General features: G+C 53.3%; 1 protein-coding gene across 1 annotated transcript in view; it reads left to right on the plus strand.

Annotated features, from left to right (window-relative positions):
* The first annotated feature begins 567 nt into the window (after nucleotides 1-567).
* PSD2 (pleckstrin and Sec7 domain containing 2) overlaps nucleotides 568-26,658 on the plus strand; it is a 57,028-nt gene continuing 30,937 nt past the window's right edge. The window contains exons 1-5 of the mRNA XM_077768755.1: nucleotides 568-651; nucleotides 7,635-7,786; nucleotides 21,900-22,324; nucleotides 25,367-25,816; nucleotides 26,245-26,439. Coding sequence (XP_077624881.1) covers nucleotides 21,951-22,324; nucleotides 25,367-25,816; nucleotides 26,245-26,439 — 1,019 coding nt within the window. The 5' untranslated portion in view covers nucleotides 568-651; nucleotides 7,635-7,786; nucleotides 21,900-21,950. The remainder of the gene's footprint in view (nucleotides 652-7,634; nucleotides 7,787-21,899; nucleotides 22,325-25,366; nucleotides 25,817-26,244; nucleotides 26,440-26,658) is intronic.

A 26,658-nucleotide genomic window follows, 5' to 3' on the forward strand; every position in this document is an offset into this window, starting at 1 on the left:
TAAGAATCTATTTCCTGCCCTGCCAGTCCCCCCTCCCCCCTCCCCCGCCCTCAGTACATGTGAAAGAGCCCGATTAAAATACATACTGGGATTTTGCCACTTATTAGAGGTGTGTTCCAGGGTAGGGCGCTTAACTTTCCTAGCTTCAGAGTTCTCATAGGTAAAATGGAATGAACGCTGTCCACCTCATAAGGTTTCTGTGTGGATGAAATGAGATAGTGTGTGAAATGAGATAATGCCAAGAACTTAGGATGAACCGGGCTCACAGAACACTCTTAATAAAAATCAGCTGCTGTGATTATTATCCGAGGTCTTTCCTGGCTAGTGATTGTGGCTGGTGGTGCAGGTGCAGTTCTTACAGACACCAGCAGGTGACGCTCTAACCCCAAAAGAGCTCATTCTTCGATAGACTACTTTAAGAAGGGCTCCGGAAGGGGTTGGGCAGGGCTGCCTATCAGATCTCCGCTAGTTAGACTCCTGCTTTCCCGGCTGTGGTGGGGAGATAGTTGCATTCCCCTCAGTTCCAAGAAGAGCGGGCCTGGGTCATCATGGGATAGTCAGTGGAACCTCAGTGTTCCATCCATATTTTGGAAGAGCATGGGCTTCGGAGACTGCCTGGGTCAAGTTGAGGAAAAACTCAGGTTGGATCAGGTAAAGGACTGCCAGAAGGAGCGAGCATCCCAGCACGTAGGCTCGTTAGAGAGGGCCCGCGGCTGGCCCCCGGGGCACGGCTGGTGTTGAGGCAGGGGAATGACCCATATGACCTCTATTTTCTTCCTTTCTGGATGGGAGATGGAGAGCGGGGCTGCCCGCCACGGCTGACCCAGGAAGGTGCCTGACCTGGTGACGCGGGGACGCTCTGGTAATTCTCGATCTTGCCAGCAGAGGGAAGCAGACAGCCTGCTGGGCTTCGCAAGGCTACCCTCCCAGCCCGCAGCTCGCCCTCGCGGGAACTTGCCGCCGGAGGCCTCTCCCAGGGCAGGAGTCCGCGTATTCTGAGTTTCTTAGCTTGCCCTCCTCTCTTCTGCTGGGCTTCATGAAGGCGGCGAGTGGGAGCGGGGAGAGGAACGCGTGGGATGAGGGGAGGGTCAGCTTCAACACGAATTTAGTGCATCCTCTAGCAAAGCCGCATCTTCCTTGGCCCTCAGTAACCGGGATGGGATCTGGCGGCAACTCTTATCTTTGGTGCTCCAGCTTCCTGGTGTTATCTCTCCAAGGAAAAGGATTTGGGGAGCAGAGGGGATCCTCTCTCTAACCTTCATGACCTAGGCCCGGAGGGTCAGCTGGGCCTCCAGAAGCAGGGTAGTGCCCACCCCTTAGCAATCTGGCCGGTTCCTGGCATCCTCCTGGACAGGCTCCTGGAGGCCCACAAAGGCCTTCAGACAAAGTTCTGGGCCAGGCTTTGCCTGTGCCCTGGGCCCGCAGCCGGCTGGCTCTAGGCACTGCAAGTCCCTGGCACTTCCTACGGGGTTTTGTCCACTAGTCCAGGACCAGTGCTGGGAGGGCACTTTTTGCTTGGGGGTGGGGTAGGACAGGCAACTCTCAGAGCTGAGCAACTCCCTTGTCCTTTCCCCCCTGCCCATGACCTTGCTCTCCTCCAGGACACCTTCCCCCACCTCCCGCTTGCTCAGGCTGTGTCCTTTCCCCACTTGTCCTTCTCATGGCTCTAAGTCCCGATCTTTGCCATCCTCAGGTCCTGCTTATTTCCTACCGCTCATTTCTTCATCCCTCCATTTATTCAACAAGTATTTATTGAGCTCTGACAATGCTCCAGGCCCTTGCCAGACGTTCAGAATCCGGCCATAACAAGACACAGTTCCTGTCTTTTTTGGAGTTTACAGTCCAGGGAGATAGTAGGTAGGAGCCTAGTAAAACTCATACCCAAAACTTGATTCCATTGTGTGATAACTGGAGCAAAGCATTTTGGAGTGAAGCCCGCTCCAGGAAGCTCTACTTACAGGGGTGTTTCCCCTGAGAAGTCATCTGATAGGCTGTGAGCTGTGGAGGGCTGGACTTCATCTTGGGCCTGCTCCTCCTCCTCCCAGGGCCTGGCTCACAGGCATGCAGTAGGTGCTCAGTAAATGTTGGTTGAACACAGGGATGAATCATCAGTCTCATGGGCAGGGGCTGTCCAGTGAGAATGGCATTTCCTCCCCACAGCTCCTTGCAGCTAACCTAGGAGTCATGGTAATGCTGGGGATGGTACAGGTAAGATCCTGAGGTCCCAAGGATTCCGTCCTATGCTTCTGTGGCTTCCTGCCGAGCTCCTCACCACACAGCTTCCCTACCTCGGGCTCTGTAAGGGTCCCATGGCCCATGCATGGGTTTGTCCGTGACCTCTCATTCATCCATTCTTTGGCTCTGTCACCGTTTGGGTGCCTGCGGTATGTTGGTCCTGGACTCTGGAAGAAGTGGGGACCTGGAAAAAAGAGGGTCCTTTCTTTCATGGACCATCCAGTGGAGACAGTAATTGCACAGCACAATGCATGCTGTGATAGGGGAAGATGATGGTGCTGTGTGAGCTTGGAGGGGTGTTTGCTCAGTCTGGGGCACCTCTTCACAGAGGCCTCCTCTGGCCATCTGGTTGAAGGAGCTCCCACTCTTCTAGCTAGGTGCTTTCACACCCCCATCCCCCCCGCCCCCGGAGTACTTTTTAGTATCTGCAGTTACCTTCCTTCTTTATCTGTTGGTGTGTTCATTCAGTGCTTTACTGAGTGCCTGCTATGTGTCAGACCATGTTCTAGGCCCTGGGCATATAGAAGTGAAAGAACAAATTTCCTCCCCTCCTGCTTGTGGTCTAGTGATGATAGTGGTGGTAGGAAGATGAACCATAACCAGAATAAGGAAGTGGGCATGTAGTATGTAAATACATGTTATGGAGGAAACAGAGGCAGGCAAAGGGAAGACTGGTTGTATTTTAGGCAGACAGCTAAAGGGAGTGTGGGGTGTTTTAAGCAGAGGGAATGGCAAGTGCAAAGGCCCTGAGGTGGGACTGTGCCTGGTGTGTTAGAGGATCAACGGGGAGGACACTGTAGCTGGAGAGGAGTAAGGTCAGAGAGGTGGGAGGGCCCAGATCATGTAGGACTTTGTAGCCATTGTGTAACTTTGCTTTAACTCATATTGACGTGAGAGCCATTTGAAGATTTTGAGCAGAGGAGTCACATGATCTGCTTACATTTAACAGGATCCCTTTGGCTGCGGTGTTGGGAATGTCAGTGGTGGGGTTGGGTGCAAGCAGGGAGACCAGTTAGGAGGCTACAGTAATAATCCAGGTGAGAGGGGATGGTGAGTGCAGCCAGGTGGTGGCAGTGGAGCTGGTGAGCAGTGGCCAATTTGAGACATCGTTTGAAAGTAGATCCCACGGGGTTCTTTGAGGTATGGCCTGTGGAGTGTGAGAGAGAGAGCCAAGGATGACGCTCGGGTTTGGGCCTGAGCTCATAGAAGGAAGACAGTGGTGTCTAGAGAGGCGAAGACAGGTCACTTTCAGTTGTGATCACTTAGAGCTGCTCTTTGCACATCGTAGTGGAGCCCTCAGGTCAGCTGTTGGGGATGAGGGTCTGACCTGAGCCGGAAGAGGTTTGGGCTGGAGAATCACACAGGCTCTTTGAAGTTTAGAGTTTAGATGCTCTTTGAAGCCAGGGGGTTCACCACGGAGGAGGGAGGTGGAAAAGAAGACAGATGACTGAGGTATTTGGGAGTTAGGGAGGGGAGGAGGAACAAAGAAGGGCGAGAATGTACAGCCAGGGATATGGGAGGGCAGTATGAGTCCTGGAAGTCAGTAGGAGGAACTCTTTCTTTTTTTTTCTTTTTTCTTTCTTTCTTTNTCCCCCCCACATCCATCAGTCCTCAGTTTGTTTCTCAGCATTCAAGAGTCTCTCATGGTTTGCCTCTCTCCCTTTCCCCCACCATTTCCCCCCTTCTTCTCCCCCTTGTTCCTCAGTTCAGTTCAAGGAGGAACTCTTTCAAGGAGGAGGGTGATCACGTGTGTCAACTCTTGCCAATAAGTTAAGATGAGGTGTGAGAATTGACTTTTGGATTTGACATCATAGCAGTCACTACGGATCAGGTCCCAGTCAGTCTATCTAGACCCTTTGTACAAATATGAGAAAGAGGCCCCTCTGGGGGGCCCTGATGAGCAGGTACGCAGAAGGGAGACACCTTGGTATAAAGGAAAATGTGTCCTTCCCCAGCCTGATGTAGTCTTGTACCAGGCATAGCATGGTGAGAGGACAGCAAGCTGGATTTCAGATACCCCTCATAGGTACCCCTCAGCAAATCTTCTCCTGTCTCCACGCCTTGTGCCTTTGTGCAGTGCCCATCCTGTACATCTGTACTCAGCAGCTGTGTCGGTGACCTTGATGAGCAGTGTCAGTGGCATGACAGTGGATGAGGGGATGAGAGTCGGATTGGAGTGAGTTCAAGAGAGAAGGGGAGAGAAATTGGAGAGTGTGGACAACTTCTTCAAGGAACTTTGCTGTAATGGGGAAAAAGAAATGGCACAGTAGTGGAGGGGCTGGAGAGTTGAGAGGAATTAGCCAAGAGAGAGTGAGTGTAGAGAAGGCATCTTACATCCTGCATCAGCATAAGCAAAGTGAGGTTATTAGAAACGAGTGGGGCGTGTAAGGGTGGATGAGTCCTAGAACACGCCCTTTAAGGTGGGAGGTGTCAGGAGAGGCCCTGACAGGTGCACTGGGGCCTTTGTCTTGGAGGCACAGGGGCAAGGGCAGCTTGACTGGGTGCACAGTAGGGGTTCACTGAGTACTCCAGTGTTGGCCTGGGGAATCTCTACCCAGCCTCTCCCCCTCTGGCCTCAGTCCACTAGCTGGAAGATGGGTGTTTTCTCTAGGCCAAGCCTCCTCTGGATCCATATCCCTTCCTCCTGGTGGTAGGTCTCAGGTTCTGGCCTCTTCTCCTCCCTTGATTCCCCACTCTGTTCAGGCTGAGGAAGAGGAGGCCCTGCCTGGGTCTAGGGAGGCAGGAGGTCAGGTAGAGGCCTCACCGTGGCAGAGGCTGTGGTGGGCTAAGTGGATTGGGAAGTGGGCCCCTTCCTCCTGTGAGCCTCCAGCACCTGCCTTCCTGAGACTCCTCTTCAGGAGGGTGGGGGGAGGTGGGGAGGAACAAGGAGAAGTCACTTGGAGGAAGGGGGAGAAGCTGTTGATTCCTTTTTCCCTGGAGGGATGCTGAGGAATACATTGCAATTTGGCTGTTGGGTGGGGAGATGCTGACCCTGTTCTCTTTTAAGAGGCAAAAACAGCTACACAAAATAATAACAATAACCCCCTCTCCTGTGTCCACTGCACCCACAGCACTCTCTCACACAGAGGCCATCTGTGGCCTTGTGACAGCCCTTTGAGCTCATTCCACTTCTCATGGGCAAGTGAGACTCCGGGAGGGGATATCGCTCCCATGGTCACACAGCCCGGTAACAGCAGGGGTCACATTAGAACCCAGGTCTCTGGCCCCGGCTTATTCAGGCCCAGTGCCACAGGCTCCCGCAGCTGCCGATGACAGGGAACAGACCCAGGCCAGGGACTAGGTGTTGTGTGCCTGATGAAGTGTAGAGGCAGCAATATCTCCCTCCCTACCTCCCTCCATCCTTGCCTTCCACATATGTTTATCAGGTGTGTTAGATACTCAGCATACATTGTGAAGAAGGAAGACCTTGCCTTCAGAGGGATCACGTCCATCTAGGTGGACAGAGAGTAACTAATCCATTCCTTGAGTGAGTCACTCAGTACAGCTGGAGTAGCCACAGCCTGGTGGGTGCATCTGTGCACCAGGTCTTGGGTGGGTGGGCACTGAGCATATCGGCTCCTTTTATCCCTAACCCTGCCACACAAGAGGGGGGCTATTACCATCCTTTTTGGGTGGTTGAGGAAGTGGAAGCTCAGAAACGTTGTCGAGGTGTGACTTGAGGTCATGGGTCCTGAACATGGGAAATATGGAAGCAAAGCCCTGTCACCTCTCTTTCACCCCCAGCTCCTGTTGGTTGCTGCCCATCAGGTAGCAGAGGGCAGGAGATGAGAGGGCATATTCCCTCTATGCCCTTCAAGAAGGTCCTGGGCACTTGGAGTAGAGTGGCCTCTTTGTTTCTAGGCTCTATGGGAATCTCCTAGGGTTTGATGGGCGGTGAAGGGGTGTGGCCTGAGTGCCTTCTCAGTTGCCAAGCTGTGTCCATAGGCTCTGACCTCCTGGGATCTTAAGCAAGTGGCTAGTGCTTTGGGAGCCTCAGTTTTCTGATCTGTAAAATGGTTTGTAGGATTGTTCTGAGGTTAAATATTACGCATGGAAAACATTTAATGTGGACTTTGGCACATGGTAGCTGTACGGTTAATAACGGAAGTGTTCCATGGTTGACGAAACCCCAGCTCCATCCGTGGCCCAGCTTGAAGGTGGAGGAGACTCATCACAACTTAGCCTCTGCATCTCCAATTATGGCCACTCTGCACAGCTTAGATACCCCTCATAGGTACCCCTCAGCAAATCTTCTCCTGTCTCTCACCCTCTGCTCCCTAAGAAGAGAGCCCCTAACTGTGTGTGTGTGGATAGGTGGAAACAAAATCAGAGAAAGCTTCTTGGAGGAAGGGGCATTTAAGAAGGGATCTGAGGACTGAGTAGGAGTTCATTGAGCACAGCATGCTCAACGCCTGATCAGGCAGAGTTTGGAACACCTGCAAAGGTCTGGAGATGGGGAGGAGCTGAGTGTAGTGAACAGCCCCTGGGGGCTGGGGTGGAAAGAAAGTTGTGGAAAGTGGCCTCTTGTGGTAGGGCTGACTCTAACCTGATCTCTCTTTTTAGTGGGACTGGGCCTGCTCATCCCTCCTCCCCCCAGTTTCTGGTGTCTCTAGATTCCTATGGGCGGGGGCCCTTTATTACCCATCTCAAAGGTGGAATCTTGCCCCGCAGAAGCCTCACCGCTAGGAAGTTCTTCTTGGTGTCTAGCCCAGGTGCATTACTGTCACCCTTCTTTAGAGCTAGGGTCCTGGGAGGAGGTCTTTAAGCTGTTGACCAGCATGGGGAGTGGGGGTGGGGGGACTGCGGATCAGGTCCCTTGGTAGATGGTTTTCAAAGCCCAGAGCATCTATATCTCTTCACCTAGGCAGCTTCCTCCTGACCTGATGCTGGGAGTCTGAATTCTTGATTGGACCCACTTTTCCTCTCTCCTTCCCTCAGGGTCTCTCCCCTTTGTCTCATCTTCTGTCCTAAGCACCTCTACTCTACCCATACCCCAGTTTTGTCTGTCCCTCTGTCTGTCTCAATAGGTAGGTAAGTAGATAGGACAGGCTCAGTTTACCCATCTCTGAGATGGTCCATCTTGTTCCTTGTCCAGGTAGAGTCTCCCTGGGCTTGTGTGGGGAGCGGAGGGCAAAGAGTTAGCAGAGGAACAGACCTCCGGAGCAGGGCAAGAACCTGTTCCCTCCTTTACCTGGAGGAGGGCTGAGCCCATCCTGGGGACTCCGGGTCTGGCGCTGAGGCTGAGAGGGTCTTGGCGCGGAGGCGGTGGTTGGGTCTGACCCGGCGTTGGAGGACTGCTGGGGCCCAGCTGGGCGGGGGCGGGGGCGGGGGGNCCCTCCCTCCCTCCTTCTCTCCTTCCTTCCCTCCCTCCAGCCGTCCGTCCCCCCATCTCTGCTCAGCTTCTCCACAGCCTCAGCTCCGACACCTGAAGGGACCGAGGCGGGCACAGGGAGTCCCGACAGGCGGCAGCGGAGTGGGACGGTCAGTCCAGCGGAGGCCTCCGCATGGCCCCACCGTGAGGGACCGGACCCAGCGACTGGGACCCTGAGCGGTGAGTGGGGCCGCGGGGCCACTTGGTCCCAGGGCCCTCGTTCCCCGGGACCCCGCCCCTCCCAAAGTCGGGTTGGGGGCCAGAGGGGGATGCTGGGGGGGAACGCGAGCCGGGTGGCGGGCGCCGCCCTCCGCCCTCCATGCCCGCCTGGGTCTGCTAACAAAGCTGCATTTTGAGATCAATTCTGTGGCGGCTGGAGCATCCGAAGGATACGGTTGTCATGGAGATGGGGCCGTGAGAGGAAAGCCGGGGGGGATGGCCGGGTCTGGGCCAGGCAGTGGGGGCGCAGCTCCAGAACCCCAGGCCAGCTTGCAGGGCCAGCCGGCCCAGTTGCCCTCTGGGCTCTGCCTCCTGATCCCACCCCCCACCTCTTGTATAATCTGAGATACACGTGTGCGTTGATGGGGTGCCAGTGGCAGCTTGGTGGCAGGGGACCCAGGGTGTTGGGTGGTTGCCGGGGCCTGCTGGCAGCTACCTTTACCACGGAGCAGCTTTGAGGATTTATTTCTGTTTCCAGTTTCCTAACTTTGACAGCCTGGCTTGGCCGCCAGGCCTTCTCAGCTCTGGACTCTGCTGCTGTAACAGGGGCTTACATGGGGGCGTGGCAGGCAGCGGGCAAGGCTGAGAAGGCACATAATGGCCGTGGCAGCTGCAGGGAGGGAGGGGTCCTTAGAGCCTGCTGCTGGGGCTGGGGTGGGGCAGGGAATCCAGATGTGGGGACCACCCTGCCCAGCTGGCTTCCTCCTAAGAGGAGGTATTCTGACTCTTGCTGTCCCTGGAGGATCTGGGGACTCGCTGAATCAGAACTGGAGACATTGTCTCCATACAGGCTCAGGGGGCCACTGCCCCAGCCTACCCCTTTGTCTTGGGGCCATCTTGGGGGGGGGTGCTGGGAGAGAATTAGGGACAGGAGCACCAGCCACAATGGAAATGGGTCTGAGATTTCTGGCAGGCTCAGGATAAGCCAGGCTGAGCTTGTTGGGTGGGTGAAGGGGGGTGTGGGAAGCAGGGAGAGGGCTCAGGGTTTGGCCAGGGCAGATGGGCAGTCTGGGTCTAGGGGGAGGCATTTGAACTTTCCTAGGCTCCCCAGCTCCTTCCAGACCCTGGAAACAAGAGCTGCTTAATTAGGGGGGTGGGGAGGTGGTTCTCAGGCAGCTTGAGGGAGAGTGGGTAAGGGGCATTGTGACTACCTCCACGCCCAACCCCTAGCCCTGGGCAAACACAGTCATTCTTCTACCCCCTTAGGTGGTGAGCCCTACTTCCCAGGGAAGGTACAAGTTCTGTGACCTGGGATATCTGAATCAGTAAAATGGGCCATCTGCTTTCCCCTACTCACCTCATATCTCTGGAGGAGAGACCAGCTCACTTGAGAGCCCCCTATGGGGAAATATACTGACAGGACGGAGAGGGAGGGCTCTGAGGGGCACATTACCTCACCGAGCTTCCAAGCTTCTGTATATTGAGCACTACCAAGGGCTAAGTACTCTCATACACACAACCACCTTTAGAGGGTTGTACTATTATTCCCACTTTGTGGAGGTGGATACTGAAGCTCAGGGAAAAGTTGCTTGTTCAAAGACACTTAATAAATGGCAGAATCAGGATTTGTGCCTGGGCATAACTGTCTGCTGCTGGGACATATGTCCCCAGTCTCATTCTCTTCTTCCCTGAGATACAAGTCAGGAGGGAGGTGTGACTGCGTGCCTGCAGCAAGGAGTGGCCTTGGGGGAAACTGAGGCACTAAGCTAGGGTTTTCTAGAGAGGTGGCATCGAGGCATTCCCATTCAGGACATTTGCTTGCAGGAAAATGACACTGCCTCTCATGACAGAAGATGTTCTAGACATCCTTTGCCAGATGGTCTTTTCCAGGAAAATCTGTTTTGAGCGCATCTTGTGTCTGGGGCTCCATATTTAGCCTGGCTCCTCACACAGGAGGATACACTCAGACTGTCGCCCTTTGAGGGGTGTGTGGGGAGGGGGGAGTGGTGAGCCTGGACCAGCCCTGGCTTCTCGCCACAGCTCAGGCAGAGGTAGGGCAGGGCTGCTTTACTGGTCTCCCTGGGACCTGACTGTTTCCTCAGAGCTCTTGTCCTTCTAAGGGGGTTTGCTCACAGGTAAGTCTTTCTTGGGGTCTGATCCATGGTGAGCCATTCAGGGCTGTGCCTGCCTGGCCCCGATGGGCTCTAGCGTCCAGCTTGTGGCCCGCTGGCATGCCAGACAGCCCCTCTCACTCCTGCCCAGGCAGGCAGTGCTTTGACTCCCCTCTTGGGAGTGTCTCCCTTCCCTCCCTTCCTTCCCCCCTACCTTTTTGCCTTGTCACACCTGGTAGTACAATGAACACCCACCTATACACCCTTCACCCAGAGAGCTAGAGACCTGGATTTGCCAGTTGTTGACGTTTTACCCACATTTGTTTTCCTCTCTTCTGTGAACATTTTCAAAGTAAGTTGCAGACATCATAACACTTCACCTGTGGATAATTCAGCATGAATTTCCTGAGACAAGGACGTTTTTCTACATAATGACTATATATTGCCATACTCAAGAAGTTTGACAATGATACAATTTAACCTATTATGTAATCCATATTCAAATTTCGCCAGTTGTACCAGTATGCAGCTCCTTTATAGCTGTTTTAAAAACAAGTTTTGATCAAGGATCACACGTTGCATTTAGTTACATCTCCTTAGTCTCCTTTAATCTGTAAAGGAGTCTCTTTTAAACATTTTTTAAAAGTCTTTTTTAACATTGTCAATTTTAAAGAGCCCAGGTCAGTCTTCCTGTAAAACGTCCCACATTCTGAATTTGTCTCGTGGCTTGCCCATGAGTAGATCCACGTTAAACATTTTTTTGGCAAGAATATCCCATAGGTGATGTTTGCCTCCTTCTCATTGCTTCTCATCAGGAGGCAGATGTCGTCAGCTTGTCCTGTAATAGGCGGTCATCTAAGTTAGGTCACTTGGCCAAGGAGTCCCTTTGTTTTACTCCATTCCTTTCTTTTTCCACTTCCAGAAGCTTCATCCATCTGATCATCCACACACCAGGTCAGCAAAACTGACCGAACCAGTACTTCAGACCACATACTGGAGAAGGGTGATTCAGCAGACTTGATGAGGCCTTCGAGGAACTCCCAACCTCAGGGGTGGTGTGGGGGTGAGCCACGACTGGGGCAGAAAGTCGTGTGGGGGCACAAGCGGGGGAGCAGGGATGGAGGGGGGCAAGACAGGAAGAAAGGGGGTGGGGCCCAGAATGTGGGCTGATGAGCTGGCCCTTTCTCCAAGGACACCAGGAGCCACCAAAGGCTTTAGGGAGGGGAGTAACGGGGCAGATGTGTGTGTTGGGAACAGTGTCATGTGTCAGGCAGAGGGCATGAGTGGCGGCAATGGAGTTGGTGGGGTGGTGGCCCTGTGGGGCCGGGGTGTGACAGATGGGAGGTGGCCAGAAGGATAAAGGGACATGGAGGAGGCAGGTGGATCGAACTAGAGGTGGGGAGAGCGGTCTTGTGAAGACCTGGGAAGGGTGATGGAGAATGCAGTCTTGAGTATGTATGTGAGGTCCAAGTTACTCTCCAGGTGAGAGGAACAGTGTGTGGGAAGCTCATTCCTCAGGGGCCAGTGGCCACCTCTGGCTACCCTCTCCGAAGCTCATTTTGGAATGAGGGCAAGAGAGGCTACTCATGACACAGCAGGGAACGGGTGGTGGGCTTTCAGGCACCAGCAGGGAAGGGAGTTTGCAGGGGCCACTATAACACTGAGAGTAATCCCTCCTTTGCAGACCCCCAACTCCCTTACCTCATTTTGCTTCTTCGCACTTGCTTGGCAAACCCCCAATCCTGGTTAAATCCCAACACCCAGCATGCTCCATATCTGTACCTGTGCAGCTGAATGGGGCTGAGAAAAACCAGTACCCCGACTGGCCTCACTTGAAGTTCAAAACTTTGAACTTCAGATGTGTCCTTAGTGCTGTCCAGCAGTCCCACCATGGGTCCTGAGTCCATCCCCACTTCCCCTACATGCTAACCTTTTCATGCTCTACCCTCAATTCTCCCTCTCAGCTGATGATACTGCTTCCTACTTCCTGGAGAAAATGGAAGCAATCAAGACTTTCTCAGACTCCAGTGCTACAGTCACCCGTCTACCAGCACCCACATCCCTGCTCTGCCTTCCTCCTGTCGCGGGGCGTGAAGTGTTCCTGCTTCTGGTTAAGGCCACCCCTCTACTTGTGCACTAGATCCTGTCCCCTTGTCCATGCTTGAAGGCATTGCTTTGGCTAGTGTCCCCTCCTACATGATAAGTTCCCCCTGTACTGGATCATTCCACCAGTGGATCCTTCCTGTTTCTTTCATCTTCCAAGGTGGCTCTCCTGTCTTGTGCATTGAGCTACCACAGCCTCTGTCTGTTCCCCTTCATAGCAATACTCCCCAGAAGGGTTGTCTAGACTCCTCATCTCCTGGTTCTTCCCATGCTCTCTTGACTCCAGTCCAGTTGGGCTTTCAACCCCTTCCACTAACCACTCTTCTCAAGGTCACCACTGACCTCCAAGTTGCCACACTCAGTGGCCAAGTCTCAGTCCTCATCTGAAGCATTTGACACATTCAGTGTCTCCCTCTTCTTGGACTTGCAGGACTTCCATTCCCCTGTTTTCTTCCCACCTTGTGCATTGATCCTAATTCGTTTCCTTCTCCCCCTGCCCACCCAGGGCTCATCGCTTGCACGGCTCACCTTCTTCCTCTCCATTCACTCCTGTGCTGATCTTGTCCAGACCTGTGGCTTTAAATACACCTACCTATGCTGCCGGCTCCCACATTTATACCCTCAATTTTGGGTACCTTCCTGAGCTCCAGTAACCTTCTCAGCATCTCAACTGCCATGTCTATCAGACACTTTCAACTCAGCTTGTCCAGAGCTTGTTCAACTCAGCTGACCTCCTGATCTTCCGGCCCAAACCTGTTCCCCTTGGTCTTCCCCATCTGCGGAATGGCAGCTCCATCCTTCCGGGTGCTCGGGGCCCAAGCACTGTTGTCATTCTGGACTCCTTTTTCTCTCCTACCTCATGTACTGCTCATCAAGGGCTGAGGCTTTTACCAGCCACCAGCTCTTCTGTCAGTGGGCAATGGCTGAATAGGAGGGACTCTCTCAAAAATGGGGACAGGGAGGCAATAGTGGAATCGTCCACTACAGCCCATTTCATGCCAGCTGTTTTTGCAGCCTTCATCCAGCCTCAAGGAGACCACAATCTTTGTTAAGACCGTGTGCTGAAGTCCTAAAGCAGAGACAAGATTGAGCAGAGGAAGGGGAGGGGATGGGGGGGATTGAGCAAGGCTGAGGTTCAGTGGAGCTATAGCATCAAGAGTTTGGGGAGGGGTGGGGGAGAAGGTAACAGGGGAGGAGGCAGAGAAGGAAAGGGGCAGATAGAGAATGTGAGGATCTAGGGAGTATGAATTAAAGAAAACTTGGGTCCAGAAAAGGAAGGATGAAATTTCTTCATGCATCTTTCCTGGCTGTTGAGCCAGACTGAGGGGCAGGTGCTCAGTGACTGAGCCCCTCAGATCTGCCCTCAGTGAGCCATGTTAGTGGAGGCAGGATTGACTGGGAGGACTTGCACTTGATCAGTGCATTGATCTTGGAGTTCAACTCTCATTCTGCAGCCTCCTGAGTCAAATGGAGCTCAAGAAGCAGAGTGAGTCCCAGGTACCCTCTGAAGCTCCAAGAAGACAGAGCAGGGGCCAGCCATGTAACTAGAACAGTGTAGTCCCTTGCAGTCCCAGATAACTGAAGGCTCACCCTGTAGGGAAGTCAGCTGGGGGTAGAGTCCCCAGCCATAAACATGACTTGGGATTTGACAGCAGACATGACTTTCATCATGTTGAGGGCTCTCCAAACCAGCGTGCAGATATGTACAAATGCTGAGCAAAGGAGGGTGCCAAGTGGCCAGGGGATGAGGAGAGAAGCAAGCCAGGAGATGTCAAGGAGTGACCTTTGCAAAGCTGGGCTCAGGGTCCCTTGAAAGTCCCAGTGGGCTGTGTGGCTCATGCAGATAAAATGCAAATGGGCACCCAGCCTTGGGGACCTTTGCCTGTCCAATCATGAGAAAGGGGAGACCTCCCGGATGCCCACAACCTAAGGCAAAGCTGGTTCCCCAGGGGCCAAACTGGGAGGAAGAAAGCAGGGTGATGCTGGGCCTGGATTGGCACCACCTGAAGGGCTTGGGCAACTTTTAAGGGAGGCCCAGCACCCTGGCCCTTGCCCTGCACCTAATAGTGCCCTTGTGCCTTGAGATAGAAAGCCTTGAGATGGCCTGGGGCAGGAGTGTAGGCAGGGCCAGGACTTTAGGGTCCTCACCTGCTTCAGAAAAGGGTAGGGTGCTCTCTCTGGCCCACCTCCTGGGCCCCAAGATTGGAGCCTTTCTCCTGCCTCCACCCTCAAGCTGGGCCTCTGAGGCCCTTGCCTCAGAAGCTGCTCTGACAGGCTGCCAAGGACAGATATCTGCAGGGCCCACTGAATGTCCTGTGCTGCTCTCCTGTGCCTGCAGTCTACAGTGTGGGCAGCTAGCTCTTTCCCCTGCGGGCCTGAGAGAGGGTTGTGGGAAACACTTGCTTGTGCTCGGCTCTGAGCACCGCACCCTTGCTATCTCCTTCAGTCCTCACTGCAGCCCTGTGAGGCAGGTGCTGTTAGCACCCTGCATTTTATAGAGAAAAGTGCCGAGGCTCTGAGAGGTGAGCAACTTTCCTGAGGTCACACAGCTTGTGGGTAGCAGAGCTGGGATCTGCAGGCAGATCTTTCTGACTGTACAGTGAGGACACCGACCCACTGTCCTGGACTCCTACTCTGAGGCACCTGTTGCTGCATGAGATGCTCCAAGTTGGAAGACCATGTAGGTTTAGAGGGATTAGGGTAACTCTGGGGAATGGAGGCAGGGAAATTTCCAAGGATCCTGGGTAGACATCACCTTTATTTTATCCTGATTACATCCCCTGCCCCAAGCAGTTGGGTCATTGAAGAGGCCCATGACCAGGCTAATCTGTGACTAGGGACAGTACTTAGAGCTCTGACCTCCAGGCCCCTTGTCTGACAGAGGCTTGGGGAGAGCATGGTGAGCATGGGGGACCAGGGACCCCCCCAAGTAGGGGTCTTCCTATAAGCTTCCTGCTGCTCTTACTGTCAGTGGCCCAGTAGAGTCATGTGGAGTCCTGGAGTGCCCAGGCCTGGTCTAGCACAGGCCCTGTGAATGTCATGGAGCTCAATTGGCCAAAGTCTGTTCTGAGCACTTATTATACACCAGCTCTTTTCATTAATCATCTTATTTAATTGTTCCTGTGTGTGTGTGTGTGTGTGTGTGTGTGTGTGTGTGTGAGAGAGAGAGAGAGAGAGAGAGAGAGAGACTGTCCCAGCCCATGTGCTAAAATCTGGATGGGCTAGGGAGTCAGTGTAGTAGGAGTTTGGGGAAGGGCAGTGGGACATTAGGAGGGTATTCAGAGTGAGCTCCCAAGGGGCAGAGAATAGCTCTGAGATTGAAACGTTTCCAGCCTTTTTTTCCCTCCCTTGCAAGGAGGCTTTTCGGGGAACCTCTCTGAGTGTCCAATGTCAGAGGTGGGAGGTCTTTCAAGACTATCCCATTTGGGGTTCATGCCCAGGGCATATGGATGGGCTTTAGGAGTGTGGGAGCCTCTCAAAAATACTCAAATGTTGTGCACATATGTGAGTCTGTTTGGGTGGGATCCACAGCTCTGTCAAATATTCAAAGAAGTCCAAGACTTGGAAATGGTTAGGAATCTCTCACGTATGTGGGGAAATGAGGCCAGAGAAGGGTTTCATTTGTCCAAATTCCCCTAGCACATTAGAGGCAAAGCCTGGTTCTCAGATTTGCCTGTACAGTGACATTCCAGAATGATTTTGTCTGATCCTTCTCCCTTCTTCATCTACCCTGCCTGGGCTCTAAGTATCCTTGGACATTCCACAGGCTCCTAGAGTTGGCCTGTCCTGGGTAGTGCTCAGCACCATGGGTTCCCCACCTCAGCTCTGCCTACTGTGTCCCCATTTCCACCAAATAGGCCTGGACTTGCCTATATCCTCCCAAACTCACCCAGCCACCTGAAGCTGCTGGATGTGGCTGTGGTCACTATGAGTGGGGGTGTTCCCATCCCCCTGCCCAATCTGGGTTGTCCCTTTTCTGCTCCTGGTTTCTCCCAAAGTGGAAAGATTTCAAACCCAGCCATCCATTGATGTAGTTCTAGCTGCCCTGAACCTAGCCCCTAGGCATGTAGGGTCCTCATCTCCATCTCATCACCTGAGAGCATTGCCTCATGTGTGACTGCCCAGCTCCCTTCCTGTGTGTGTGTGTATGCACGCACGCATGTATGTATGTGCCCAGAAGTCATATGCTTGTTCACAGACTTACACACAGGCATCAGGACCTATGCATTCTCCCTCAGTCTCATAGAGCATGTTGGGCCCTGGAAGCCTTCTTGCTGAGCCCCCTTCTCCAGACCTTTCCTTGGGTCCCTGGCTTGGATCTCTGCCTGGAAGTCACCACACAAGGTCTTTCCTGTGATAGTCCAATATCATTCCATGCAGAATGCTAGCCTTGCCACTTTCTAGTTTGTGGTCCTGTGCATGTTCCTCAAATTCTTTTAGCTTCTCCTTTTATAACAGTGATGATGATAATCTCCAGTTCTTCATTCATCAAACATTTAAAACAGTGCCCACTGTTTGCCAGGCATGGTGCTAGGCTCTGGGGGGAGACAGCGAATATGACACAGCTCCCACCCTCCTGAACTTACATCCTAGTGAGGGAGATGGGCAAGAAATAAGGAAACAAATAGAAAAAGGAGTTTCGGTTATGTTAAGTGATGCTCAGCAGATAAAATGCTCCATGAAGGAGTGTGAGAGGGCAGGGTGGTAAGAGAAGGCCTCTCTGAGGAGGCAGCGTTGGAGTTGAGCCCTAAGTGACAGAAGAGGCAGTCATTTAGAGATCTAGGGAAAGAGCATTCTAGGCCAAGGGTACAGCTGGTGCAAGGGCCCTGAGGTGGAAATGAGCTCAGGGAGCAGAAAGAAGGCCAATGTGGCTGATGGCATGGGGGATGGGGAGAGGGCAGTGAACCAGCTTAGGCAGGCCTTTTTAGGCCATGCTGAGGAGGATGAATTCTAATCAGAGAGCAATGGGAACTATCGGAGGTTATGAGTGAGGAGGGGTATACTGTGGTTTGTGTTTTTAGAGGTCATTCCAGCTGCCATGGGGAAGTGAGGAGGGGGACAGGGTTGTCTTAGGTGCAGCTGAGACCCAGAAAGTGACTAGTTTGGCATTTAACCCTGGCCCAGCCAGTGTTCCACTGACATCATGGATCCACCTTAGGTTGGAGCTCAAAAAGATGCTGCCAAGCCCAAGGTCATCTCAAGGGCAGTGAGGAGCAGGAGCCCTTGCTTGGAGCAGGGTCTGGTTTATGCTGAGCGAGAATGCAGGGGATCTAACCACTGCCAGCTTGTCATTTTCAGGCTTCTGCCTGGGATCGGTGCCCTGTGGCCCAGCTGTGCTAACTCTCTTGCTCTTGCCAGCAGGGCTAGAGATGGGAGGGTCATTGCTTCGGGTAGAGACTCCTGGTTAAAGATTTGAGCCCTTGATCTTGTGGGAGGATCTGACAGAGGGCTTGGGAAACTGGGGGCTCGTCCAGCACCTCCAGCCCATCCAGGCACAGAAGGAAGCTACTTCTGAGGTCTAGACACAGCTCCTCAACTGTGTGATCTTGGGTGGATTGTTTCCTGGTTCTGTGCCTCAGTCTCCCCATTTGTCAAAGGTATTGGTGGAAAGAATGGACCATAGCTAACTTTTCCCTTGACTTTTTAAAGAGTTTATTCTTCCTTGGATTTCTGCTTTCTCAGCATTCATGACCTCAAGTTCTCCCACCAGCCCTGGGGAAGGAGAGCACGGGTGATGCTCCCATTCTGCTGATGGGTTCACAAAGGCCAAAGAGGATAATGTGTCCCAGGGGACATTGATGGTTTAGAGTGAAGGCTTGGGGCATTGTTTGCTATCTCTGACCTGAAGCCCCTCCCCCCTTTCTGTACCCCTCTCTTGGGCTCAGAAGGAGAGAGGGGGGTCCTGGCTTGGCTATTTCTGGGCTCAACTGGCCCTCAGCCCAGGCAGGGACTCTGGGCCCCCCGCCCAGAGTGGAGCTCAATGCTGCCCCTTGTCTGCCCACCCCCAGAAACCAAGGACACGGCCCAGTGCCCGGTCTTGGCAGAACCTCCACCCGGCTCCCAGCTGCAGGGGAACATGGCAGGGCAGGTAGGGCTGGAGCCAGCCAAAGGCAGCTGCTGGAAGTTGGGGGATGAGGTAGGGGCCTCCCAAGGAGTCCTTGATTTGTTCTTAACCTTGGCTTTGGGGCTGGTGTAAAATGAGCATCAGGTGAAGCTGCTTATGCTTTCAAGTCTCAGGCTTCCCTGGGAGCTCAGGGAGCTCAGCTCCCCAAAGGGGAGGCACTCTGTCCTGGGCTCAGCCCAGGGCTCAGCTGGGCTCAGCCTCCACATGTGGGTGTGGGAGCTTGAGGCACCCTGGTGGAATTGGGTTGAAGCCCTGTGCCCCAGATCCAAAGCACATCCAGGCCCCTGGGCTAGAAAGCAGGCCAGAGGACTAGAACTCAAGCAGCAAGCCAAAAATCTCCACTTTCCCTCCCCTTTCCTTTAGAAATGCTCCCCCCACCCCCAGAAGTCTCAGTTGAGGAGATGACCTCCTGTCCTCCCCCCTCTGAGTACACAACCGGAGGGAATGGATTGAAATAGCAACTGCAGCAGCAGGGATTTAGGGCAGACCAGAAAGAAACCCTCACTTAGTGCCGAGCCCCTTGGGGTCCCCAGCATCCTAGGATCAGGGCCCAGATAGTCTAGAGCCTGGCTCTTCAGATTTTTTTTTTAAGTAAAATCTTACACTCATGCAATCTTCAAAATTCTAGGTTCTAGGAAGGAATGCTCAGGGTGGGTGGGCTGAGGCCCCAGACCCCTGTCTACCCCCTTCAATAACAGATTCCTATATCTGGTCCCTGTAGATTCTGGTTTAGGAGGTTTGGGGGAGGGCTCATAATCTGTACTTTATCAAGTCCCTCCTGTGACAGGACCAGGCAAGTATAGGCAGTCTGGGTCTCACTTAAATCCTTGTTGCTATACTTGCAACCTGTTCTGGTGTAGCCCTGTAGGCTGACCAGTAACTCTCCTTCAGCCTCCCCTGAACCGTTAGGACCCCTTCTCAGAGGAGCCTGGGGGTGTTGGGGGATGCTGAGGCCTGAAGAAGGGAGGAAAGTGTGCCTGGGTGGCTCCGTCGGTTAAGTATCAGACTGTTGATCGCAGCTCAGGTCTTGATCTCAGGGTCATGAGTTCAAGCCCCTCATTGGGCTCAGTGCTGGGCATGAAGCCTACTGAAAATAAAGACAAGCTTCCATCTCAACTACCTGGGGAAGGTGGTACCTGGGTGGCTCAGTCAGTTGAGTGTCCAACTTTGGCTCAGTTCATGATCTCGAAGTTGATGTGTTTGAGCTCCACATTGGGCTCTGTGCTGACAGCTCAGAACCTGGAACCTGTTTCAGATTCAGAACCTGTCTCCCTGTCTCGCTACTCCTCCCCCCCTCTCTTCACACATAAATAAACACTAAAAAAAATTAAAGAAAGCAAGAAAGAAAAGAAGGAAAGAAAGAAAAGAAAGAAAGAAGGAAGGAAGTTGTTTGGAGGGGCTGGTCTGTATCCCTGGTAACAAAGATCATGGGTGGGGTGGGGTGGAGTGATGCAGAAATAGACTGGGTGGGACCAGAGGCAGAGGGGTAGTTGGGGGGGAGCCAGAACACAGCCCATTGCATCTGCCCTCTCATCTGCATTTGATTGAGCAGAATCCTCTGAGAAATTGGGCTGGTTTTGATCATTTTAAAAAGGGGGCAGGGAAAGGGGCATCTGGGTGGCTCAGTAGGTTAAATGTCCAACTTCAGCTCAGGTCATGATCTTGCGGTTTGTGGGTTCAAGCCCCGCATTGTGCTCTGTGGTGACAGCTCAGAGTCTGGAGCCTGTTTTGGATTCTGTGTCTCCGTCTCTCTATACCCCTCCCCTACTCACACTCTATTTCTCTCTCTCTCTCTCTCTCTCAAAAATAAATAAACATTAAAAAACCGTTTTAAGAAAGGGGACAGAGTTAGAGATGAAATGGTGAAATGGGTCTCCTCATTTTAAGAGGAGTTACAGACCCAAAGCAGGGCAGATAGAAGTGAGGCTGGCCTGGGTGGGGCAGTGAGGAGACCCCTACCTGGACCCACATAGATCACACAGTGAGTTAGGCAGAACAGGGCCAAGGCCTCCTTCTGGTACTCTCCCCAGAATGCCCCANACCTGTTTCAGATTCAGAACCTGTCTCCCTGTCTCGCTATTCCTCCCCCCCTCTCTTCACACATAAATAAACATTAAAAAAAATTAAAGCAAGAAAGAAAAGAAGGAAAGAAAGAAAAGAAAGAAAGAAGGAAGTTGATGTGTTTGAGCTCCACATTGGGCTCTGTGCTGACAGCTCAGAACCTGGAACCTGTTTCAGATTCAGAACCTGTCTCCCTGTCTCGCTACTCCTCCCCCCCTCTCTTCACACATAAATAAACATTAAAAAAAATTAAAGCAAGAAAGAAAAGAAGGAAAGAAAGAAAAGAAAGAAAGAAGGAAGGAAGTTGTTTGGAGGGGCTGGTCTGTATCCCTGGTAACAAAGATCATGGGTGGGGTGGGGTGGAGTGATGCAGAAATAGACTGGGTGGGACCAGAGGCAGAGGGGTAGTTGGGGGGGAGCCAGAACACAGCCCATTGCATCTGCCCTCTCATCTGCATTTGATTGAGCAGAATCCTCTGAGAAATTGGGCTGGTTTTGATCATTTTAAAAAGGGGGCAGGGAAAGGGGCATCTGGGTGGCTCAGTAGGTTAAATGTCCAACTTCAGCTCAGGTCATGATCTTGCGGTTTGTGGGTTCAAGCCCCGCATTGTGCTCTGTGGTGACAGCTCAGAGTCTGGAGCCTGTTTTGGATTCTGTGTCTCCGTCTCTCTATACCCCTCCCCTACTCACACTCTATTTCTCTCTCTCTCTCTCTCTCAAAAATAAATAAACATTAAAAAACCGTTTTAAGAAAGGGGACAGAGTTAGAGATGAAATGGTGAAATGGGTCTCCTCATTTTAAGAGGAGTTACAGACCCAAAGCAGGGCAGATAGAAGTGAGGCTGGCCTGGGTGGGGCAGTGAGGAGACCCCTACCTGGACCCACATAGATCACACAGTGAGTTAGGCAGAACAGGGCCAAGGCCTCCTTCTGGTACTCTCCCCAGAATGCCCCACAGCAGCCTCCTCTTGAGTCCCTTCTCAGGGCTGGGTGAGCTCTGGGGGGCTGGATGTGGAGGGGACCCCAGGCCTCTGCCTCCAATCTCTTCGCACAGCCAGGGTTTTGGGCACTGAGCAACCAAGGCAGGCTCTTTCTAGGCAAGGGTCCTGGGTGGCTCCTCACCCGCCCAGCACCCTGGACAGCGCCTCATGCTGGTCCTCAGGTTGGTTTCTCTGGGTTGATGTCTGGTTCTGATACAGCTGCACTTCTGTTGACTTCCTTGCCTCCTCTCTTAACTCTCCCTCGAAAGACAGCCCCAGTTCAGTTTCCTCCATTCACCACAGATTCACTCTTGTCTGCCTCCTGGAGTCAGGATAAGAACGTGGAAAGAAGCGAGGGGGCTGGCTGGTGTTAGCCTGGAGTTCCATCTACATCACGCACCAGCAAGAAAGGAAGGGGGTTTCCAGAGATCCTGGACCTTTACTTCGTTCCTCTAGCCTGGATCTTGCTCAGAGAGTTTTGGTGGGTGCTGGTGGGCACAACAGAGACCTCTAAGAGGTAACAGGGAAGGCAGGACTGTGGCATACAAGATGGCTAAGGGCAGGGGAGAGGTGAGTGGGGCTGGCCTGAGGAGGCCACAGCCTGAACCCATACTCCAGCTAGGAGGTCCTGAGAAGATCATCTCAGCCATCTTCTTGTCCCCAGGCAGGCTACTTGGCGCTGGTTTTGCTGGGCTTTAGACCCCTCAGCACCTGCCCTGTTTGACTCACTTTTTCATCTCTCCATTTGCCTCCAGGTCTAGTGGAGTTCCAGTAGCAGCCAGCACAAGGTGGGAGTAGTGGCTGCCATGGACAAGGACAAGCTTCCATCTCAACTACCTGGGGAAGGTGGTGCTGCCTGGGACCCCAGCTTGGAGCGTGAGGAAGAACCAGGGGTCCAGAATGGAACGGCACAGAGTCAGGACCTGAACAGCAGCTACAGTAGCCCAGGGCATGAGATAAGAGGCGCTCTGGTGGACACTGAGGAGCACACACAGGGCCCGAACATGGCCCTCCGTGGCCTCAGCCTTGGTCTTTCCCTCACCAATGGCCTAGTCCTGGGGCCAGACTCAAACATTCTGGAAGATTCTTCAGAGTCCAGGCCCTGGAGGGCTGGTGGGCTGGCAGAGGGGGACGATGCTTCCAGGAATCTATGTCTGGACACTGAGGACCCTCAGCTGGGGTAAGTTGGTGTCTTGGGTTGGGGACTTACTACATTTGGCCACTCCAGTGCTATGTGGCCTGGGCCTAGTCACTTAGCCTCTCCGGTGTTTGTTTTTCTGCTCCATGAAATGGGAATTACATGTCCCTGTTTTGCCCAGCTTCTGGGTGTTTTGGAAGGCTGGAACCATTCAATTTTAAAGGCTAGCAGGCCTTTCGTGCTCCCTACTCACAGTCCCCCAAGCCATCGTGGGCTCTTTCTATGTGGGGTTGGAGGGCCACACTCCTTCCATCCCAGACTGTGCGGTAGAGTTCCAAAATGCTTTGATGTGGAAGGTCATCTGGTCCAGCCCTCTGCTTCCTGGAGTTGAAGATCTCCCAACTGACTTCAGAAGAGTAGGCCTTGTGGTTCAGTCCCTGCCAGCTACCCCACCCCCCACTTGAGTCCCATCCAGAGGTTCTACCAAGAATCTCACTTGAGTCCTACTAACTGGAGTTACACCCCATTTCTATTATCTTCAGCAGGAGGCAGAGAGACCTACGTGTCTTGGAGGTACTAGCTGGACAAGGAGGGTGGGGATGGGACAGGGGAATGTCCTGAGAAAAGAAAGTCTATAGAAGTCTTAGTGTGCACAGCCGCGGGCCCTGGCCTGGACGAGCCAGTGTGCATGGGTGGCATGCCTAGTGGTCTGGCCTCTGCATTGGTGTGTGCAAAGGAATGTGTGAACACGCAGATATGCATGGGTCTATGTGGTCGTGTGTTTGTGTATGGGGGGTTTAGTGTGCCTGGCCTGTGCATCTGTGGGCACCTGAGTCTGCATGTGTCAGGGCTGAGTGTGGCTAGCTCTGTGGATAGGAATGTGAGTACGTGGGGTTGGGTGCCTGTGTGTACCAAGTATGCCATGGCCGTGAGTGTTTCCAACAGACAGGTCCTAGGATGGCCACCTGGCTGGCTGTGGCGTGCAGGCAGGGGTCTGGGGCTTCTTGGAGCATATGGCTTGTGTTTAGGTGGCATATTTATTTGGGATAGCTGAAATTGGGGGCAGATGGAAGTTTGGAGATTGGGCTAATAGTCTTCGGGCCTCTGTCAGAATCACCTCTCAGGTCTGCTCAGGTGCGTGAGAAGGTGGGAGATAGTGGGATGGGGGAGACCATTCATGGCTCTGACAATGAGATGAGGGCCCCCCCTGTGCCCAAGGGCAAGAGTCTATACTATATCTCTGGGACCTAGCACAGGCTTGGCAAAAGTGTCTCCGCTGGGCAGATTTTGAGTGTCTGCTCTGGTGATGAGGGCAGTGACTCTTTTCTTTGTCCCTTCTTCCTGGAGTTCAGTAGAGGCAACCATACCAGTGCACTGTCAGACTTCCTGCCATCTCTTAGATTTCCAACCTCCTCGCCACTTCCTTCTCGAGCAAGAGAAGGCTTAATGAGACTGTGGTCTTGGGGCCTGTTGGAACTGGGGCAGGGGAAAGCTGGCTGTGACTCCAGCTTGTTCTCTCTCAGGTCAGTATGCTTCTCCAGGGAACACACTAGGACCACATCTTAGACCTGGGGTCTAAGGAGGCATTTGAGGGGGAGGGGGCACCTCCCAGTCCACCTACAGTTTGGTGTCTCCCAGGCAGCATGTGCTGGGGGAGAAGCAGGGTGTAGTCGATCCTCAAGGGCAGTGAGGGGTGTGCTTCTTTGCAAATGGTAGGCCTCAATTTATCTGAAATGGGCCACCTCAGCCTGCTTCTTCCTTTGTCTGTGTCTTTTCCTCTCCTTGTCTCTGTGTTTCTGTCTATTTTTGTCTCTCTTACTCTGTTTGTCATGCTTTGTTCCTCTTTTCTCAGACTATTTGTCTCTCTTATTTCTTTTTCTCTCTCTTTTATCTTTGTCTCTCTTTTGTCTCATCTCTCTTGGCCTCACTCTTTTTCAGTCTTTCCTCTTCCTTCCCCGTCTTCTCTACTTACTTGTGCATCTTCCCAGTAGATAAGAATTTTCCCAGGATGCCTCAGTTTATCTCTGTGTGATGCTCTATTCTAGGTGCTGGGGATACGTCAGTGAATAGAACCTACAAAAATTCCTGCTATCATGGAGCGTATGATCTAGTAGGGAGATAGATAATAAATCATAAAAATAATAATTATATAGTATGTAGGAAGGGGGTAAGAGCTTTGGAAAACAATGAAGTAGGAAAAAGGGGTAAGGTGTTTGGGGGCAGTTCTCAGTTATAAATAGGGTACTCAGGGCAGATCTCATTGAGAAGGGGACAAGGACGGAGGGCTTCAGCTTGAGGGAAGAGCACTGTGGGCAGAGAATAGCCAGTGAAAAGGCCTCTTCCAGGGACGGGACAGGGCCCTACAATGGCTTAGGCAGCATGTTAAGCCATGGGGCTGAGTAACATTTGTTTGGTCACCCAGTGCACCATTCATCAGGGTTAGTAAGCACGTACCATGTGCCGGGTGTTCCTTGGCTTTGTGGGGGGTGGGACTGGAGAACAGATGGTAAAAAGGGGAACAAACAATACATCAGATATGCTGATGGGGGCTGGGAGGAAGTGATGAGATAACCTGAGGATGGAGAATAAAGAGAGGGGCCAGTGTGGGGGGTGGTGTGGACCTGCCTTCCTCAGTCTCCCTGAGGAGGTAACATTAAGGCAAGGCTTGAGAGCTGTAATGCAGTCAGCCAAGCTGAGAACCTTTGAGCAAAATTTTGACCCAGAGTTACTCTAGTTGTGGTAGGGGGATGCCATGTGCTCTGGAAACCTGGAGGCAGCAGCCCCTGTGCCGCCACGGAGGAAGAGGCCTCCCACTCATTCATTCAGACAAGTGATGCCTACTATAAGCCAGGCCCAGGGCGGACACTGGGTGGGACCATGCCTGTCCTTTTCACTGCTGCACGCCCATACCCAGCCCAGGACCTGGCACCTAGTGCTCAGTAAGTATTGGCTGAAAGAATAAACAGGACGCAATCCATGCCTGCTCCTGTCCCCAGGGAATTCCCAGACACTAATTGGCGCAGTCCTAGCACCTGTAACGGGGGACACCATAGGAGGATGGTGACTGGTCCTTGCATCCCACAGGCCGGGTGGCCCCGGAGAGCCAGATGTGCGGGATGGCTTCAGTGCCACGTTTGAGAAGATTGTGGAGTCTGAGCTACTGCGGGGCACCCAGTACAGCAGCCTCGACTCCCTGGATGTGCTGAGCCTCACGGACGAGAGTGACAGCTGCGTCAGCTTCGAGGCCCCCCTGACACCCCTCATCCAGCAGCGGGCCCGTGATAGCCCTGAGCCCGGGGCTGGCTTAGGCATTGGGGACATGGGGCCTGAGGGGGACATGGGAGCAGCTGGTGGTGATGGGGAGCTGGGCAGCCCCCTGCGGCGCTCCATCTCCAGCAGCCGATCAGAGAACGTCCTGAGCCGCCTGTCTCTAACCACTGTGCCCAATGGCTTCCATGAAGATGGACCCCAGGGTCCAGGTGGGGATGAGGAGGAGGAGGAGGAGGACACAGACAAGTTGCTGAACTCAGCCAGGTGAGGCAGTGCCTAGGCTGGGAACTGGGAGAACCATTGAGCAGATGGGGAAACTGAGACCCAGAGGAGGCAAAGCAAGTTAGGGCAACCCAGTGCACCTGGAGAGAACAAGGCCTCTCCGAGGTCATTGTGTCCTTCCTCTGCACCCAGACTTCCCATCCTGGTTCTGAGGTTCCATGCTGCTCGTCCAGGCCTTTCTAGCCTTGGTGGGGCCAGGGAGGTATGCTGTGGGTTGTGTGGCTTCTAGTTATCTTACTGAGGGGCTCTTCTAAATGACTAGATTCCTCCTGATGCAGTGGAGCTTCTTTCCCTGTTCTGGCTCCTGTGTGGGTTTTCTGAGGCCTGGGGAGACCTTCCAGCCTCTGCCCAGGGCTTCTGCCCCTGGGCTTCTGATCCCCTTCTCTCCCATCCCCTCCTTCCCTGTGCAGTGACCCCAGCTTAAAGGATGGCTTTTCAGACTCGGACTCAGAGCTGAGCAGCTCAGAGGGGCTGGAGCCTGGCAGCACAGACCCGCTGGCCAATGGGTGCCAGGGGGTCAGTGAAGCTGCTCGCCGGCTGGCCCGCCGCCTCTACCACCTTGAGGGCTTCCAGCGCTGTGACGTCGCCCGGCAGCTAGGCAAGAAGTGAGTCTGTCTCTCATAGCACCCCCCACCCCCCAGGAAAATCCAAGGACTTTTTCAGCCTGAAGGGGGATGTGGGTGACCACTGTCAGGGGTATCTGGTGCTTGAGGGGCTCCCAGTAGTCCCCAGGAGCTCCTCCTCCTGCCACTGTCCTCATTCCTGGCCTTGCCCTAAATCTGTTTCCTTTCTGGGCTGCCTGGGTCAAGGCCCATGCTCTGGGG

The sequence above is a fragment of the Crocuta crocuta genome, unplaced genomic scaffold (genome assembly GCF_008692635.1).
Source record: "Crocuta crocuta isolate KB4526 unplaced genomic scaffold, BGI_CrCroc_1.0 scaffold64, whole genome shotgun sequence".
Taxonomy (NCBI): Eukaryota; Metazoa; Chordata; class Mammalia; order Carnivora; family Hyaenidae; genus Crocuta; species Crocuta crocuta.